The 18,833-nt window shown below is 43.0% G+C and overlaps 1 protein-coding gene across 1 annotated transcript in view; it reads left to right on the top strand.

Annotated features, from left to right (window-relative positions):
- The window catches only part of SLC25A38 (solute carrier family 25 member 38), a 250,829-nt gene that overhangs the window by 180,462 nt on the left and 51,534 nt on the right, over positions 1-18,833 (top strand). Inside the window, exon 5 of the mRNA XM_073557981.1 lies at positions 6,927-7,093. Within this exon, the coding sequence (XP_073414082.1) occupies positions 6,927-7,093 (167 nt within the window). The remainder of the gene's footprint in view (positions 1-6,926; positions 7,094-18,833) is intronic.

Raw genomic sequence — 18,833 nt, 5'->3', positions numbered from 1 at the left:
ATGTCATTGCATCACACTTTCTGTGAAGAAAGGTGATTTGAACTGTTTGGTTTTCACTTTTCAGGTGAACTCTGATGTCCCTATTAAATGGGGGTTCACCCAATGCATTTTGATGCATCTTGGTGCATTGTAGCCCCTCTGGTCATCATTGTAATAATTTATAATTAACATTGTTATTTCGAGTGGATCGCGATTTTCTAATTTAGCATTTCTCTCTTCCTCTCTTTCAAATTCCCTCATCATTGTGAAGGCTCTTGCAAGTGGGTTAATTGCTTTCATTTTCTCTCCAAGAGATGACGGTAGTGCTGGGAGGCACTTTTTATTTGCTTGACTTCTTGTACTTAATGCTTCTTCCCTGTCCAAGATATAAATCTGGGCATACTACCCACAGCGTGATGCAATGGGGCTGTTCTGTGGTAAATTTGTCCATGAATTCGAAAACAGTATGGACCATGCCCAGGACGTGGCGATACTTGTGCTCCCATTGATGCCAAAGCAAGAGATCTATTGTATTGTCTTATATTAGCCACAAAGTTATTGGAGTGCTGATACTCTCCTTTCATCAACTTGACCAATTGATCATCCATACGAATGAGACGAAATTGGATGTGCCCTCTCTTGCAACAGGAAGGGAATGTTTTGTCTTGCGCCATTTCGTCTTTGAAATTTTTAGATTGTCAGAACTGACATCGAAATGTCAGTTCGCCAGCATAGTGCTCTTCAGTAAGTGTCTCATTAATTTGATTAACCCCTTTCTGCCATCTGACGTACTATCCCGTCCACGGTACCCGGACCCGTATGACCGGGGACGGGATAGTACGTCAGCGTGATCAGCTGCATCCCCGGAGGGAGCGCCACTGATCGTGGCCGGGTGTCAGCTGATTATCACAGCTGACACCCGGCACTATGTGTCAGGGGGGGTCACAGACCGCCCCCTTCACATTAACCCCTGGCACACTGTGATCAAACATGATCGCAGTGTACTGGGGGATTAGGGAAGAATCGCACAGGGAGGGAGCTCCCTGCGTGCTTCCTTGAGACCCTTGGAGCAGCGCGATGTGCTGCACTGCTACTATGGTCTCCTCCCTGCATGCCCCCGGATCCAATTTGGCTGCGGGGGCCTGCAGGGATGCGGCTTCCTCAGTGCCTGCTGAGAGCAGGCACTGAGAGAGCCTGTGCAAACTGTCAGAGCAGGGATCTGACACTTTATATTAATGTCCCTTATTGGAACAATATAATAAAGTGGAAAAAAAAAATTGTGTAAAAATAATTAATAAAAAATCTCTAAATAAATTAAAAACAAAAATATTCCCCAATAAATTCTTTTTTTTTTTTTTGAAAATAAAAAAATACAATAAAAATACACATATTGAGTATCGCCGCATCTGTAATGACCCACCCTTATGAAGCTGTCCCACTAGTTAACCCCTTTAGTGAACCCCTTGAAATAAAAAAACTAGGCAAAAAACAATGCTTTATCACCATACCGCCGAACAAAAAGTGCAATAACGCGCGATCAAAAAGACGGATATGGTTAAACATGGTACCGTTGAAAACGTCATCTTGTCCCGCAAAAAATGAGCCACCACACATCGTCATCAGCGAAAAAATAAAAAGGTTATAGCTCGCAGAATAAAGCTATGCAAAAATAATTATTTTTTATATGAAATTGTTTTTATTGTATAGCGCCAAAACATAAAAAAAGACATGAATGAGGTATCACTGTAGTTGTACTGACCCAAAGAATAAAACCGCCTTATCAATTTTACCGCACGCAGAACGGTGTAAACGCCACCCCCAAAAGAAATTCTTGAAATGCTGGTTTTTGTTCATTCTGCGTCCCAAAAATCGGAATAAAAAGTGATAAAAAAAATGTCATGTGCCCAAAATTGATACCGATAAAAACGCCAACTTGTCCTGCAAAAAATAAGACCTCACATGACTCTGTGGGTCAAAATATGGAAAAATTATAGCTCTCAAAATGTGGTGATGAAGAAACTATTTTTACAATAAAAAGCGTCTTTTAGGCTGTGTGCCCACGTAAGCGTTATTATGCATTTTTGAAGCGTTTGTCCCAGTCAAAACGCTTCAAAAACGCATAAAAGAAGCATCCCATTCATTTTAAATGAATTCCGCACTTTTTGTGTACATTGATGTGTCTTTTTTCAGCGAAAAAAACGCTTCGCGGTAAAAACCGCAGCATGCTCATTAATTTTGCAGAAAAGTCTGCATTTTTGCTATGAGTCAGAATACGCACGGAAAAAAACGCATCAAAAACGCGTTTTTTGCGCGGAAATAAAATGCGCGTTTTCTGAGGAGTCCGGTTTTTAAGCAGAAATTTTCTGCATACGTGGACACATAGCCTCAGCGTATTGCAGCTGCAAAACATAAAACCCGCCATAAATAGTAAATCAAACCCCCCTTTATCACCCCCTTAGTTAGGGAAAAATAATAAAATTAAAAAAATGTATTTCTTTCCATTTTCCCATTAGGGTTAGGGTTGGAGTTAGAATTGGGGGGGTTTCCACTGTTTGGGCACATCAGGGGCTCTCCAAACGCAACATGGCGTCTGATCTCAATTCCAGCCAATTCTGCGTTGAAAAAGTCAAACAGTGCTTCTTCCCTTCCAAGCTCTGCCATGCGCCCAAGCAATGGTTTACCCCACATATGGGGTATCAGTCTACTCAGGACAAATTGCACACCAACTTTTGAAGTCCAATTTCTCCTGTTACCCTTGGGAAAATAAAAAAAGGGGACTAAAACATCATGTTTGTGGAAAAAGTATAATTTTTTTTTATTTTCACGCTCGGGCGTTATAAACTTCTGTGAAGCACTTGGGGGTTCAAAGTGCTCACCACATATCTAGATAAGTTCCTTGGGGGGGTCTAGTTTCCAAAATGGTGTCATTTGTGGGGGGGTTACCACTGTTTTGGCACATCAGGGGCTCTCCAAATGCAGCATGGCGTCTGATCTCAATTCCAGCCAATTTTGCGTTAAAAAAGTCAAATGGTGCTTGTTCCCTTCCGAGCTCTGGCATGCGCCGAAACAGTGGTTCCCCCCACATATCAGGTATCAGCGTACTCAGGACAAATTGCACAATAACTTTTGAGGTCCGATTACCCTTGGGAAAATAAAAATTGGGGGTGAAAAGATTTTTTTGGAAAAAATTATTTTTTAATTGTACGGCTGTACGTTATAAACTTCTGTGATGCCCTTGGGGGTTCAAAGTGCTCACTATACATCTAGATAAGTTCCTTGGGGGGTCTAGTTTCCAAAATGGGGTCACTTGTGGGGTGTTTCCACTGTTTAGGCACATCAGGGGCTCTCCAAACGTGACATGGTGCCCGATCTCAATTCCAGCCAATTTTGCGTTGAAAAAGTCAAACGGCACTCATTCCCTTCCGAGCTCTGCCATGCGCCGAAACAGTGGTTCCCCCCCCACATATCAGGTATCATCGTACTCAGGACAAATTGCACAATAAGTTTTGCAGTCCAATTTCTCCTGTTCCCCTTGGTAAAATAAAAAAAATTGGACCTGAAGTAATTTTTTTGTGAGAAAAAAAATGTTCATTTTTTTTTTTTTTTTTTTAAACATTCAAAAAATTCCTGTGAAGCACCAGAAGGATTAATAAACTTCTTGAATGTGGTTTTGAGCACCTTGAGGGGTGCAGTTTTTAGAATGGTGTCACTTTTGGGTATTTTCTATCTTATAGACCCCTCAAAGTGACTTCAAATGTGATGTGGTCCCTAAAAATAAAATGGTGTTGTAAAAATGAGAAATCGCTGGTCAAATTTTAACCTTTATAACTTTCTAACAAAACAAAAATTTTGGTTCCAATATTGTGCTGATGTAAAGTAAACATGTGGGAAATGTCGCTTATTAAGTTTTTTTGTGCCATATCTCTGTGATTTAAGGGCTGTAAGGTAGCGCTTGTTATTCATGTTGGGGACACTCGCTGGGCAGCCGATTAACCAGGTCCGGCACGGGTTTTTCACATAAATCAGTCCATGTGGTTTATTAATAAGCATAAACCATATACGGCAACAGTCTTTTATCCAACAACAGCATGTTCATGATAGAGCTCCGCTCCCTCAGCCCTGTGGCCACACAGGCTGTGCTTTCTCCAACAACCATGCTCTATAGCCTCACAGTTATTTCCCCCTGTCCGGGGTTACTTCTTAGTTGCTTCTCACTCCGGACGTCCATTCCCTCCTGGGTACTGTCACACACACGCTGGCCATTATATACAGGTCTCCCCGGGTCAGCGGCCTCTGCACGTGCTCTACAGGAAGGCAGCACCCCTTCCAGCACATCAGCCTTCCGGGACCTTCCACACGGACCAATCAGATCCAGGCACTCTCTCATGTGACCTACCCTGGTCACCTTATATGGTCCGTAGCCATGCCCACCGGATCACATGGCTATGACCTCATTGCAGGTCCTATTTCAGACACCCAGCCATACACACATATATACAGGCTTACTATGGGCATTTAGACACACGCCCCTGGGTGGGTTTGTAGGTGACTGGTCCTGCCCGTCTCACCAGCCATCTGGAAGCTCTCCTTGATACACTGTAACAAAAACCTCCAGCAGTATCTCTGCTGATCAACACACGTTCAAGCTTCCATCCCAGGGCCACCCACCCTGGGATACATAACGGTCATTTACCATCCTATCTCCATTATCAAAATGGATATGCCTGTGTGCATGACTCATACAGTGCCCCCTAGCTGTCACAGAGGTCACTGCACAACAGGGCATAAAAATTCAAAGTTGGAATATTACAAAATTTTAAAAATTTTCGCCAAATTTCTATTTTTTTCACAAATAAACGCAAGTTATATGAATGAAATTTTACCACTAACATGAAGTACAATATGTCACGAGAAAAACAATGTCAGAATCGCCAGGATCCATGGAAACGTTTCAGAGTTATTACCTCATAATGGGACAGTGGTCAGAATTGTAAAAATTGGCCTGGTCATGAACTTGCAAACCACCCTTGGGGGTTAAGGGGTTAAGACGTCCTTTAGCGGCAAATGTAACTTGCCATGATCGAGTGGCTCTTGCATTTTGGACACGTCTTTTATCTTGTTCTCGTCTTTGTGAAGTTTGTGTATCACTTTGTGCATTGCGTGTTGCTCGTTGTCGTGCAGCATTAGATGTTCCACGTGATTCAGTTACTTCTTTGGTTCTCTTGCTCTGGCCGCCTTCTGTCGGGCTGCATCAGCAGTTCTTCGACAATTTCATTCATCTTCTGTTTCATTAAGACGCAGGTTACCCATCCGTATGCGATTCTCTTCTCTACGTTCAGCTGCACGATCAATTTGCTCCATCTTTGCAATGTTGCCTCACACTGTTGCCTAAGTGTTGCCTCACAGGCTAACGTTCAAAAAAGACTTATGCCTTAACTCGTGCCCAGAAAGAGCTCCTCTCCTTTTTAGATATGTCACTTAACTCCTATACAAGGCCTTATAGTACTTAGGTATCCATGGTTACGCCGACGCATATAGTCAGTCAGCTGCTAGTGGTAGTAACTATGGATACCTAAGTTAGGCTAAGTGCACACGTACCGGAACTCTCACGGAAATTACCGCGAGAATTCCGGAATTCCAGTCCGCGGGAAAATCGCATTTTAAATTCCCGCGATTTTCCCGCGGAAAAACTAGCATTTTGCAAGCGTATTTACCTTGCAAAATGCTAGCGTTTTCCAAGCGATCTGTAGCATCGCTTGGAGAACTGATTGACAGGTTGGTCACACTCGTCAAACATAGTGTTTGACAAGTGTGACCAACTTTTTACTATTGAGGCTGCCTATGCATAAAAAAATGGTGTTATTCTTACCTTCCGACTTCCCGCGCATCCGTTCCCAGTAATCATTTGCGAAAATGCCCGCGATGACGTCCGTTCTCGCGGGATCGCGATGTCTCGTGGTAATTCGCGATGACGTCGCGCGAATGACCGCGAGACTTCGCCATCCCGCGAGAACGGATGCCATCGCGGGCATTTTCGCAAAGGACTACTGGGAACGAGAGCGTGGAGAGAGGCAGGAAGACTGTGCGGGACGTCGGAGGGTGAGAATAACAATATTTTTTATTTTTAAATTCTATTTTTTACAGGGATGTGGTACCCAAAGCCCGGAGGACAGTCTCCTCTCCTCCGGACCGTGGGTACCATCCGCAAATGTTCTGCTTACTTTCCGCATGGTGTGCACAGCCACATACGGGAAGTAAGCGGAACAATGCATTCCTATGGGTGCGGGATCGCCGCGATTCCGCAAATTAATGAGCATGCTGCGGTTTTTACCGCGAAGCAATTCCGCTGCGGTAAAAACCGCAGCATTAGCACAGCATTGCGGAATCCCATAGGAATGCATGGGATGCTTATTTTTCGCGTTTTCGCGGCAAAATCGCGCGGTTAAAACCGCCGTGGAAACGCGAAAAAAACGCCACGTGTGAACTCAGCCTTACTGTTGAGCTGTGGATGACTCATTGCGCTCAGACAGACGGTTGGGCTGTGGATGACTCATTGTGTACAGACACACAGACACGTCCAAACTAGGTATATTGATGTAATCCTGCAATCCAGAAGAAGTCCTCCACACAAGTGTGACAGACATCCTAGGCAGTAAAGCCAGCTCTTGAGTGATTGACCATCTTGGAAACAAATTACACAGTAAATTAGCATTTTATTAAAAAAATAATGGTCCTGGAGTGCTTCTTATATTTTGTATACAGTGCAATTAGGACTTATTTTATATGTGAACTATGACAGTAGTTTGTTTCTCTTTTTCTACTTGGATATTTAATATTTGGAAATTACAAATGACAGCAAGTTACCTAAATTTACAGCATAGTAGAACAACTTGTGTTTTTTTTATCTTGCTACATTCTAAATCTGAATGTTGTGTGTTTTCCTACAGATAATATTGAAACAGCATACACCCCTATTATAAATTTCTCTTGTGGGATTATGGCTGGTATTCTGGCATCTGTAATCACTCAACCTGCTGATGTCGTCAAAACCCATATGCAGCTTTCTCCAGAAAAGTACCGTTGGACGGGTGAGACTGCCCACTTTATTTATCAGGTATTAAACATTTACTACAAATTAATAATATAATGAACTGTTTCAAGGAAGAGCAAGTAGGTTTGATTACCTGACACTTTTTAAATCAGTTTAATGTGAAATTTTTAATGACTGAAATGGGATAACACACTAGTAAATATTTAACCTCTTCTCGACTTGTGACGTAACATGTGGGATATGAATGTGTGAAGCCAGCTGAGGAGCTATGTTAAGTTTCCACAGGGAGTTTTTGGTGAGTTTTTGATGCTGCATATTTTCGCTACACAATAAAATGCAGCGTTTTACAATTCTAGCAACGTGGTTGGGAATTATAGAAATCTTATACCCACTGTATTTTATTTTTTTACACTACATAAACTGTCCTGTGGTACTTGTTTGAAACATGTATATCTTGTGACTAGTATAAGGCTAAGTGCACACGTAATTTTTTGCCCTGCGGATTTTTCCGCGCAGAATTGAAGAAATCCGCAGGTCAAATGACCTGCATTTTTCCGGCGGATTTCTTCCATTTTTAATGCGGTTTTCTTGCGGTTTTTGTGCGGTTTTCCACTGCGGTTTTCCCCATGCGGATTTGGAGACAGGGGAGGTGGAAAACCGCACAAAAGAAGTGACATGCTGCGGATTTTATACCGCAGGAAAACCACGCGGAAAAATCCGCAGCGTCTGCACAGCGTTTTTTTTTTTTTACATTGATTTACATTGTACTGTAAATCACACTGCGGATCCGCAGGAATTCTGCATCGTGTGCACACAGCCTAAGTTTTTGCTGCAGGTTTTCCTCACAGAAAAGAATCATGTGGAAAATCCATAGGTAAAAACACACAAGCATTTTTAGTGCATTTCCTCTATGGAAACGCATTAAAATAGTATATAATGCACACATGACTAAATCAATTAAATTCTGTCAAAGCCAAATATCTGGAAGTATAAAAACCAGTTTTATTAAAAGCCTAACGTACCGAAAGAGACAAAAATCACAGTGTCAAAAAAGTGTACTCAACAACGCAATGAAAAAAAAAGTAGCCTCATTTGTTTAGGTGCAGACATGCTGCAAAAATCTGCAATATCAAAATCTCACCAAATAATCGTTGGAAAGTAGCTTTATACAGCAGGCATCTGCATGGTAACAGCAGCAATAGGAACTGCGCTTTACATTGCTGCTGTCAATTTCAAATGGTGGCATATAAGGCATACTGTACGATGGGTGCTCCATTCCAGGTGCCCATTGCCCCCCTCCACACAATCACAGAGAGCCTATCGCAATGACAGCCACAGGCCTACTGAAGGCCATCATGCCATGTCAGTTCTGCTCTGAATCCCAGCCACATAAGAAACCATTATTTTTTTGTTTGATTGGTCTATATTGCCAAGGGGGGCACGAGGGGGAATCGTGCCGATCCCACAGCTATCACAAATTTGACATGGGACACAACTCGACCACCTATGATCGTCAGGACAATTACGCAATTGACTGACGAGTGATGGATGAGGCTGCGGCAGTTTCCACTACTAGGAGGAAATCACAGTGAGCGTATGGTATATACAATTCCGTTTCTAACACATGGTATATAATGAGGTATGGAACAGCACAACAATTTTTACTCACAATTGGTGCCAGGCCACAAAACAAATGCCCAATCTGTTATTTAATATAGAATATAAAAAGGGAGACCGCAAAAAAAGAAAAAAGGACTTTATTACGCCCAAATGGCAACGTTTTGGTTTACAGAACCATTCTCAAGCAAGTTACAAGTGCAAACAGTGAGGTACAGTACATATAGTTACAAACATTAATTGTGCAATTACATCTCTTTAATCTTGTTCTTATTTCTATACTTTTTAAGTAAAATTTCTTTGTGATCCATACCACAGTGAATATACAATACAAGCATATGTAGGAGAAACTAGGTCTGAGCTGAAAAAGTAAATGTGTATGCAAAATGTAAATGCATATAAACACATGCCCTTTACAGAGAGAAAACAAAAAGCATATATCTAATATAAAGTTGTGGCCAAAAGTATTGACACCCCTGCAATTCTGTCAGATAATACTCAGTTTCTTCCTGAAAATGATTGCAAACACAAATTCTTTGGTATTATTATCTTCATTTAATTTGTCTTAAATGAAAAAACACAAAAAGAATTGTCCTAAAGCCAAATTGGATATAATTCCACACCAAACATAAAAAAAGAGGGTGGACAAAAGTATTGGCACTGTTCGAAAAATCATGTGATGCTTCTCTAAATTGTGTAATTAACAGCACCTGTAACTTACCTGTGGCACCTAACAGGTGTTGGCAATAACTAAATCACACTTGCAGCCAGTTGACATGGATTAAAGTTGACTCAACCTCTGTCCTGTGTCCTTGTGTGTACCACATTGAGCATGGAGAAAAGAAAGAAGACCAAAGAACTGTCTGAGGACTTGAGAAACCAACTTGTGAGGAAGCATGAGCAATCTCAAGGCTACAAGTCCATCTCCAAAGACCTGAATGTTCCTGTGTCTACCGTGCGCAGTGTCATCAAGAAGTTTAAAGCCCATGGCACTGGGGCTAACCTCCTTAGATGTGGACGGAAAAGAAAAATTGACAAGAGATTTCAACGCAAGATTGTGCGGATGTTGGATAAAGAACCTCGACTAACATCCAAACAAGTTCAAGCTGCCCTGCAGTCCGAGGGTACAACAGTGTCAACCCGTACTATCCGTCGGCATCTGAATGAAAAGGGACTGTATGGTAGGAGACCCAGGAAGACCCCACTTCTTACCACGAGACATAAAAAAGCCAGGCTGGAGTTTGCCAAAACTTACCTGAAAAAGCCTAAAACGTTTTGGAAGAATGTTCTCTGGTCAGATGAGACAAAAGTAGAGCTTTTTGGGCAAAGGCATCAACATAGAGTTTACAGGAGAAAAAAGAGGCATTCAAAGAAAAGAACACGGTCCCTACAGTCAAACATGGCGGAGGTTCCCTGATGTTTTGGGGTTGCTTTGCTGCCTTTGGCACTGGACTGCTTGACCATGTGCATGGCATTATGAAGTCTGAAGACTACCAACAAATTTTGCAGCATAATGTAGGGCCCAGTGTGAGAAAGCTGGGTCTCCCCCAGAGGTCATGGGTCTTCCAGCAGGACAATGACCCAAAACACACTTCAAAAAGCACTAGAAAATGGTTTGAGAGAAAGCACTGGAGACTTCTAAGGTGGCCAGCAATGAGTCCAGACCTGAATCCCATAGAACACCTGTGGATAGGTCTAAAAATGGCAGTTTGGAGAAGGCACCCTTTAAATATCAGGGACCTGGAGCAGTTTGCCAAAGAAGAATGGTCTAAAATTCCAGCAGAACATTGTAAGAAACTCATTGATGGTTACCGGAAGCGGTTGGTCGCAGTTATTTTGGCTAAAGGTTGTGCAACTAAGTATTAGCCTGAGGGTGCCAATACTTTTGTCTGGCCCATTTTTGGAGTTTTGTGTGAAATGATCAATGTTTTGCTTTTTGCTTCATTCTCTTTTGTGTTTTTTCATTTAAGACAAATTAAATGAAGATAATAATACCAAAGAATTTGTGTTTGCAATCATTTTCAGGAAGAAACTGAGTATTATCTGACAGAATTGCAGGGGTGTCAATACTTTTGGCCACAACTGTATAAAGCTCAATGTGTGTGTGTATGTATATATGTCCGGGATTGGCATCCGCACCGTCGCAGCTACAGCCACAAAATTTGGCACAGTCACACGTCTGGACACCGAGCGTCATAGGCTATGTTGTGAGGCGAAATTTTAACCCCCGCGCATTCCAATTCACCAAACAATTTTGCCCCTATCTACATAATGGGAAAAAGTGTATGTATGTATTGGCATCTGCACCGTCGTAGCTACAGCCACAAAATTTTGCACAGTCACGTCTGGACCCCGAGAGCGTCATAGGCTATGTTGTGAGGTGAAATTTTAACCCTGCGTGTTCCAATTCACCAAACAATTTTGCCCCTATCTACATAATGGGGAAAAAGTGAAAGGAAAACTGTTGGAGGCAAATAGACAGCTGCCAGATGTAAACAAGGGGGACTTAAAGAATGAGAGCGATGGTGCCAAAGAGTATATACCGTACAGTTGCTAAGGTGGGGCCCTGACATGGGATACTCACCACATACGGGGATATGAACACACACACAAAATGCACCACACACTACCACGTGCTTCAACACATATACCACCCTCAGCACACATTTCACCACACATTCACCAACCTCGCCACATAAAAGTCAAAACACAAAAGTCACCACTCAAAACTCGCCACGCTGTCCCAGAGCTGTTTAAAAGATGAAAAATTAGCTGTGATTGGTTGCTATCAGCAACAGTTTTCTTTGTAGACAGTTGTGGTAACTGAGGCCTATTATTCTTATCATTTCTATGGTGTTATCGTCCTTCTGTAAAGCTGGAAATAACACAATTTATTACCGTTCCAACACAGACCACCCTCTGACACAGACTGCAGGGGGAGCCAAGTATCACACAGGAGAGGATTAGACACATGGCTCAGCAGGCTACTGCCTGCACACAGGATAGGATTAGATACACAGCTCAGCAGTCAGTATCACACAGGATAGGATTAGATGCACAGCTCAGCAGTCAGTATCACACAGGATAGGAATAGATACACGGCTCAGCAGACAGTATCACAAAGGATAGGATTAGATACGCAGGTCAGCACACAGTATCACACAGAATAGTATTAGATACACGGCTCAGCAGTCAGCATCACACAGAATAGGATTAGATACACGGCTCAGCAGTCAGTATCACACAGGATAGGATTAGATGCACGGTTTTAATGTGCAATATAATCATTATACAGTAATTAGTTATAACTACCCACAGTTGGTTACTATGCCCAGGCAACGCCGGGCTCTTCAGCTAGTAGTGTAATAAAAATCATACACAATAGTTCAGTGCAGTTCTCATATAAAGTGCTTTATGCCTTAAGTATACATAAACAATCACGTGTGGCTCTTTAAGGAGCTGTCCAATACTAGGACAACCCCTTCTTAACCCCTTAATGACAGAGCCTGTTTGGTACTTAATGACCAAGCCAATTTTTACAATTCTGACCACTGTCACTTTATAAGGTTAGCTCTAGAACGCTTCAACCTATCCCCCTGATTCTGAGATTGTTTTTTCGTGACATATTGTACTTCATGTTACTGGTAAAATTTATTCGATATAACTTGCGTTTGTTTATGAAATAAACAGACATTTGGCAAAAATTTTGAAAACTTTGCAATTTTCAAACTTTTAATTTTTGCACCCTTAAATCAGAGTGGTGTCAAAAAACTGTTAATAAATAATATTTCCCACATGTCAGCTTTCTAATTAAAGTAATTTTTATTGAGATTTTCAAAACAAAAAAGAAAACAACAACCCGCAATAAAGGTACATACACCTCTAACCCCGCTCCCCCCTTCCCCCCAGTTTACAGTCCCAATGCAAACAATATTTTAATGGTAAAATGGTACAGCTGATTACCTATAGTGCTGCTCCCAAAATTATTACAATAGTACAAAGGAAGATCACAATAACAGGTTAACCCCTTAATGTCCAATGACGGACACAGTCCGTCATTGGACATCTCCCCTGCTTTGATGAGGGCTCCGGCGCTGAGCCCGTATCAAAGCCGGGACATTTCAGCTGTTTTGAACAGCTGACATGTGCCCGGAATAGGCGCAGGTGGAATCGCGATCCACCTGCACCTATTAACCCGTTAAACGCCGCTGTCAAACGCTGACAACGGCGTTTAACCGGCGCTTCCGGCCGCCGGGCTGGAAATGAGGTCATCGCTGACCCCGTCACGTGATCGGGGGTCAGTGATGCGTTGGCATAACAACCAGAGGTTTCTTGGAGACCTCTATGATTGTTGATGCCGCTTTGCTATGAGCGCCACCCGGTGGTCGGCACTCATAGCTATGCAGTAATTCTGCTACATATAGGCGATCTTCTCATCGTCTATATGTAGCAGAGCTGATCAAGTATGGCATGCTTCTAGCCTCCCATGGAGGCTATTGAAGCATGACAAAATTTAAAATAAAAAAGTATCTTAAAAAATATGAAAAAAATATAAAAGTTCAAATCACCCCCCTTTCGCCCTATTCAAAATAAAACAATAAAAAAATGACACATATATGGTATCGCTGCATTCAGAATAGCCCGATCTATCAATAAAAAAAAAGCATTAACCCGATCGCTAAACGGCGTAGCGAGAAAAAAAAATCAAAACCCCAGAATTACGTTTTTTTGATCTTTGTGACAATGCATTAAAATGCAATAACGGGCGATCAAAAGAACGTGTCTGCATAAAAGTGGTATCATTAAAAATGTCAGCTCGGTACGCAAAATATAAGCCCTCACCCGACCCCAGATCACGAAAAATGGAGATGCTACGGGTCTCGGAAAATGGTGGTGTTTTGTTTTTTTTTTTTTTAGCAAACTTTGTTTTTTTTTTTCACCACTTACATAAAGAAAGACCTTGACATGTTTGGTGTCTATGAACTCGTAATTATATGCAAAACACAAGCCGCGGAGACACCATCACATGTTTCTCAACGCAAGCAATGACTAGCCAGGTCTTTCCCCAGGAGAGAACAACCACGGGAAGGGCAGTCTCCAGTGAAGGAAACCACCTATACCAAAACATGGTATCCATCCACAGACAGCTGTTTCGGGGTATTGCCCCTCATCAGTGTGGAGTAGGAAATTGGCTAGTAGGAGCAATGGCTAGTAGGAGCAATGCCTAGTAAAAGACTGAAAATGAGGATGAATGAACTCATGGAGATCAACATCCAACACTGCGGAGACACCATCACATGTTTCTCAACGCAGTGATTCTAGAGCAATGCCCCCATCCCTTATGAGAAATATGTAAAAACATACACAAGCCGCGGAGACACCATCACATGTTTCTCAACGCAAGCAATGACTAGCCAGGTCTTTCCCCGGGAGGGAACAACCACGGGAAGGGAAGTCTCCAATGAAGGAAACCACCTATACCAAAACATGGTATCCATCCACAGACAGCTATTTCGGGGTATTGCCCCTCATCAGTGTGGAGTAGGAAACTGGCCAGTAGGAGCAATGCCTAGTAGAAGACTGTGAAAATGAGGATGAATGAACTCATGGAGATCAACATCCAACACTGCGGAGACACCATCACATGTTTCTCAACGCAGTGATTCTAGGGCAATGCCCCCACCCTTATGAACTCGTAATGACCTGGCGAATCATTATGATGGGTCAGTTTTAGCATTTAGTGAACCTAGCAAAAAAGCCAAGCAAAAACAAGTGTTGGATTGCACTTTTTTTTGCAATTTCACCGCACTTGGAATTTTTTTCCCGTTTTGTAGTACACGACATGGTAAAATCAATGGTGTTGTTCAAAAGTACAACTCGTCCCGCAAAAAAATAAGCCCTCACATGGCCAAATTGATGGAAAAATAAAAAAAGTTATGGCTCTGGGAAGAAAGGGAGTGAAAAACAAAAGCGCAAAAACTAAAATAACCCCGGTCCTTAAGGGGTTAATATAAGTCTCAGTTAAAGAGCTACATATCTGAAGTCTTCTTATTGTAAGCCAGATCAAATTATCATGTAATAATCTCTGTCAGAGTCAAATCTTCCAACTTTATATCTTCGTATTAAGATAGATCCAACCTGAACCTGGTCACCTATCTCAACGCAAGACCAGACTGATCAATCCAACATGCCCATATTTTTTTGGCAATAGAATTTCTCTTGCGATATATACCATTTTCTAAATTAACTAGCCAGTTAATTTTGGTTACATATTCTGCAATTGAGGGGGTTTGGTGGGAGATCCAGTACTGGGCTATTAATTTTCTGGCTATAAAAAGCATTCTAGATACAGCTAACTTCCCAACCTCTTCTGTTGGCAAGTCTTCTATATATCCTAGGATACATACAAAGGGGGTTTTGCTCAGCTCAATTGAATATACTCTATTAATTATCCCTATTACTCTTCTCCAGAAGGCTTCAAGATTTGGACACGACCATAACATGTGCAGTAGGGTGGCCGTGTTTGTTCGACACCTTGGACAAAGAGGATCGGGCCTAACTCCGATATCGAATAAAAACTTGGGAGTGCGATAAACTTGATGAATTACATATATATGTGACAGACGATGGGCTTCTCCCAGCGAGGATCCAGTAACTCTTTCAAATATTTCTGACCGTAAATTGTCCTCAATAGGACCAATATCTCGCTCCCACCTCTCCTTCGCACGTACAGGATGATTCAGCAGCACCAAGTGCAGTATGTCCCAATATAAATGAGAAAATCATCCCAGCTGTTCCTGTGGATTTTTCAATACGCTGTATAATCTTATTCTGTTGCATGGATTTTCCTGCGAGGAGATTTTCTGCTTGGTACGCATGTCTAAGTTGTGAATACTTGTAAAATTCTGAATTCTGAATCCCAAATTCCATGCGTAAACCCACATGTCAGCTTTACATCAGCACAATTTTGGAAACATATTTTTTTGTTAGTACGTTATAAGAGTTAAAAGTTGAGCAGCGATTTCTCGTTTTTCCAACAAAACTTAAAAAAACATTTTTTTTAGGGACCATCTCACTTTTGAAGTGAGTTTGGGGGGTCAATATAACAGAAAATACCCAAACGTGACACCATTCTTAAAACTGAACCCCGCATTCAAGAAGTTTATTAACCCTTCAGGTGCTTCACAAGAACTAAAGCAATGTGGAAGGAAAAAAGTTAACATTTTACTTTTTTTGACAAATTTACTTTAGGACCATTTTTTTTTTTTTTTTCCCAAGGGTATCAGGAGAAAATGGACCACAAAATTTGTTGTGCAATTTCTCCGGATTACGCCAATACCCCGTATGTGGGGCAAAGCCACTGTTTGGATGCATGGCAGAGCTCAGAATGGGAGGGAGCACCGTTTGACTTTTTGAACGCAAAATTGTCTGGAATCAATGGTGGCACCATGTAGCATTTGAAGACACCCTGATGTACCTAAACAGTGGAACTCCCCCAATTCTAACTCCAACCCTAACCCAAACACACCCCTAACCCTAACACACCCCTAACCCTAATCCCAACCCTATCTATAACACTAACCACAAACCTAACCCTAACACACCCCTAACCCTAATCCCACCCTAACCGTAATCCCAGCCATAACCACAACCCTAGCTTTAGCCCCAACCCTAAAATTTTTTTTAAATCAGATAAATTTTTATTGAATTTTTCAATATACAACAAAAGACAGCACCCATCCAAACCCCCTCCCCCTTCTTGTTCCGGACCACATAGCAATTAGCAAGTATTGCATTATGTTAAACAACATATTTAAGCTGAATACAGAGCAGTGAGGCTCTGGAATTCTCTTCCTGAGGAAGTGGTGATGGCCAACTCACTGAATGAATTTAAGAAAGGAATGGATGCTTTTCTTGTGAGTAAGAGTATAGAAGGTTATGAATAACAGAATATTATAGGTAGATGGTTGACCCAGCTTAGGGGAAGGAATTTTTTTCCCTATGGAGAAAATCGGCTTCTACTCTGTGGGTTTTTTTTTGCCTTCCCCAGGATCAACAATGCAGAACAGCTGCACTAAAAATAGGCTGAACTAGATGGACATAAGGTCTTCCTTCAGCCTTCAAAACTATGTTACTATGTTACAGCAATCAATACACTCGTGCAAATAAACATTATGAAAGATAAGTCCCAAGTCTCCAAGTTCTTTAGTTTCACCTGAAACAGGAAGGACATTATGGAAACAGATTTTATATGCATCATTCCAAGGACCTTAATCAGACATATCTCGCTCGACACATAATAATATTACCTAGCACCCCCAAGTAAGAACACAATATTCATGCCTTGGTGAATTCTCCAGTCCTCCCATATTTTACAGAATTCATGCAGAGCTCTCCTCTTTAGATATACTCCTTCTTCCAGGCGCAGCATTAGATTCATTTTTCTCCTTCTCCTCATTGGGGGACACAGGACTGTGGATGTATGCTACTGCCGCCAGGAGGCTGACACTAAGTGAAAAGAAAAAAGTTAGCTCTTCCTCCTCCGCAGTATACACCCTCATGCTGGCTCTAAGTGATCCAGTTCATGCTTAATGTCCGTAAAAGGCACACATGTCTGTTTTTTTTCAGACCTTTCTTTTTTTTCTCCTCTTTTTACTATGAAGATGAGAGAGGGGCGATGGACCCTATTGAAAGGGTCCGATCTCCCCAAACCAATGACAGGCGAGTACGTGGAGTGTCGCATCCACGTACCTTCTCCTGTGACGTGGGACATTATGCCGGACACAGCCCTAGCCACCCTAAGGTACAGAAACCCTAGTCTGTACAGAGGCATAAGAGTAGTCCATGTGGCCCCCACTGCATCACCAATGATAAGACTGCGGTTATGGAAGGAGGCGGATGGTCCCTCTCCTCATCCCCCATAAGGGAAGACGGATTAAGGGTGCCTGCACCGTCTTTAAGCAGCCCCCATCCCTTCTAACCTGGTCCTCGGAGCGCTCCAGGGAAGGAGCATGGGAAGCAGGGTGGGCTGGGAGGGCTCCTACAGTGGCGTTCCCCTTGGCGGCAGTATCCTCCGGCCTGCTCGAGGGCCTGGCATAGCCAGTGTCTTCCTCATCAGTGGGGGGGCAGGTTCCACCCGCAAGCAATGGCGCCATTTCCGGCGAGAGACACCCGCATCCCCGGCTCGATGCACCGCCCCTGTGTCCTCCGGCCGGCGCCAGAAATTTAGTACCCGGCTTCAGCCTGTACTCTGCCACAGCCAGATGTCCCGCCCCCAGGCGCATCTATTTCTGATGGGCCCGCCCACACGCCGGCGCTCCATACAGTGGCGCCGTTTTTGAAACCAAGAACAAGCCGCAGGATTTTCTGCAGCCTTCCAGGACGCTCAGGGGCACAGGACCGGGGGTAAGTGCTGCACCCCCCCTTCTTTTGCAGCACCATTTTTAGAAGCTGCACTATTCTCTTTAAAGCTGCACTCTGCTTATACACCGCCCTGGCAGCTGCAGGCCATATCAGCTAAAGAGGTACAGCATGTCTAGAAGGACCAAGATACATACGGTGTTATTTGCCTCATGTACCTCTTGTCGGTCCGCTTTTCTGCATACGCAGAGCAAGCAATTATGCGAAGCCTGCGAATCCGAACGCACCCAGGAGCCCTCCCCTGCGACCGAGCACAGTGTACCTAGTCCCCCTGAATGAGCTTTGTCTCTGTCGCAGTCTATGGCATCTCTAACGAGAGCAATTGAGTCCCTTTAAGCCCCAAATAGGGGTAGGGACAGTGGCTCCGCCTGTCTTGGAAGGATCCTCCACCTCAGAGGAGCCTTCGGCCTGCAGGGACCACTCTCACTCTAGACAGATGCATGGGAAGCGAACCCTTACGGGGTCCCCCGGCCTGGTCGGTGCCTCGGCATCCATAAGTTCCATCTCTCGCTCACCATCACCAGCGTACGATAGCGAGCAGAACTCGCATTATGATTCGGATGGGCCCCTCAATTTGGATGCGCCTGGTTACCAGGAGACAGTTGACAGCCTCATTGAGGCCATTAATCAAACCCTAGAGATTGACGATGAATCCACCTTGACCACAGGCTACAAGGTCTCTTTCAAACGGGCCAAACGGCCTCATAGAGTATTCAGCTCTCACCCAGAGTTTGAGGACATAGTGCAACGACACAGGGAACAGCCA

Source organism: Dendrobates tinctorius, unplaced genomic scaffold, assembly GCF_039654945.1.
Source record: "Dendrobates tinctorius isolate UK_male_01 unplaced genomic scaffold, ASM3965494v1 ptg000012l, whole genome shotgun sequence".
NCBI lineage: Eukaryota > Metazoa > Chordata > Amphibia > Anura > Dendrobatidae > Dendrobates > Dendrobates tinctorius.
Note: the sequence above shows the minus strand (reverse complement) of the source record. Positions and strands in the feature narration are given on the sequence as shown.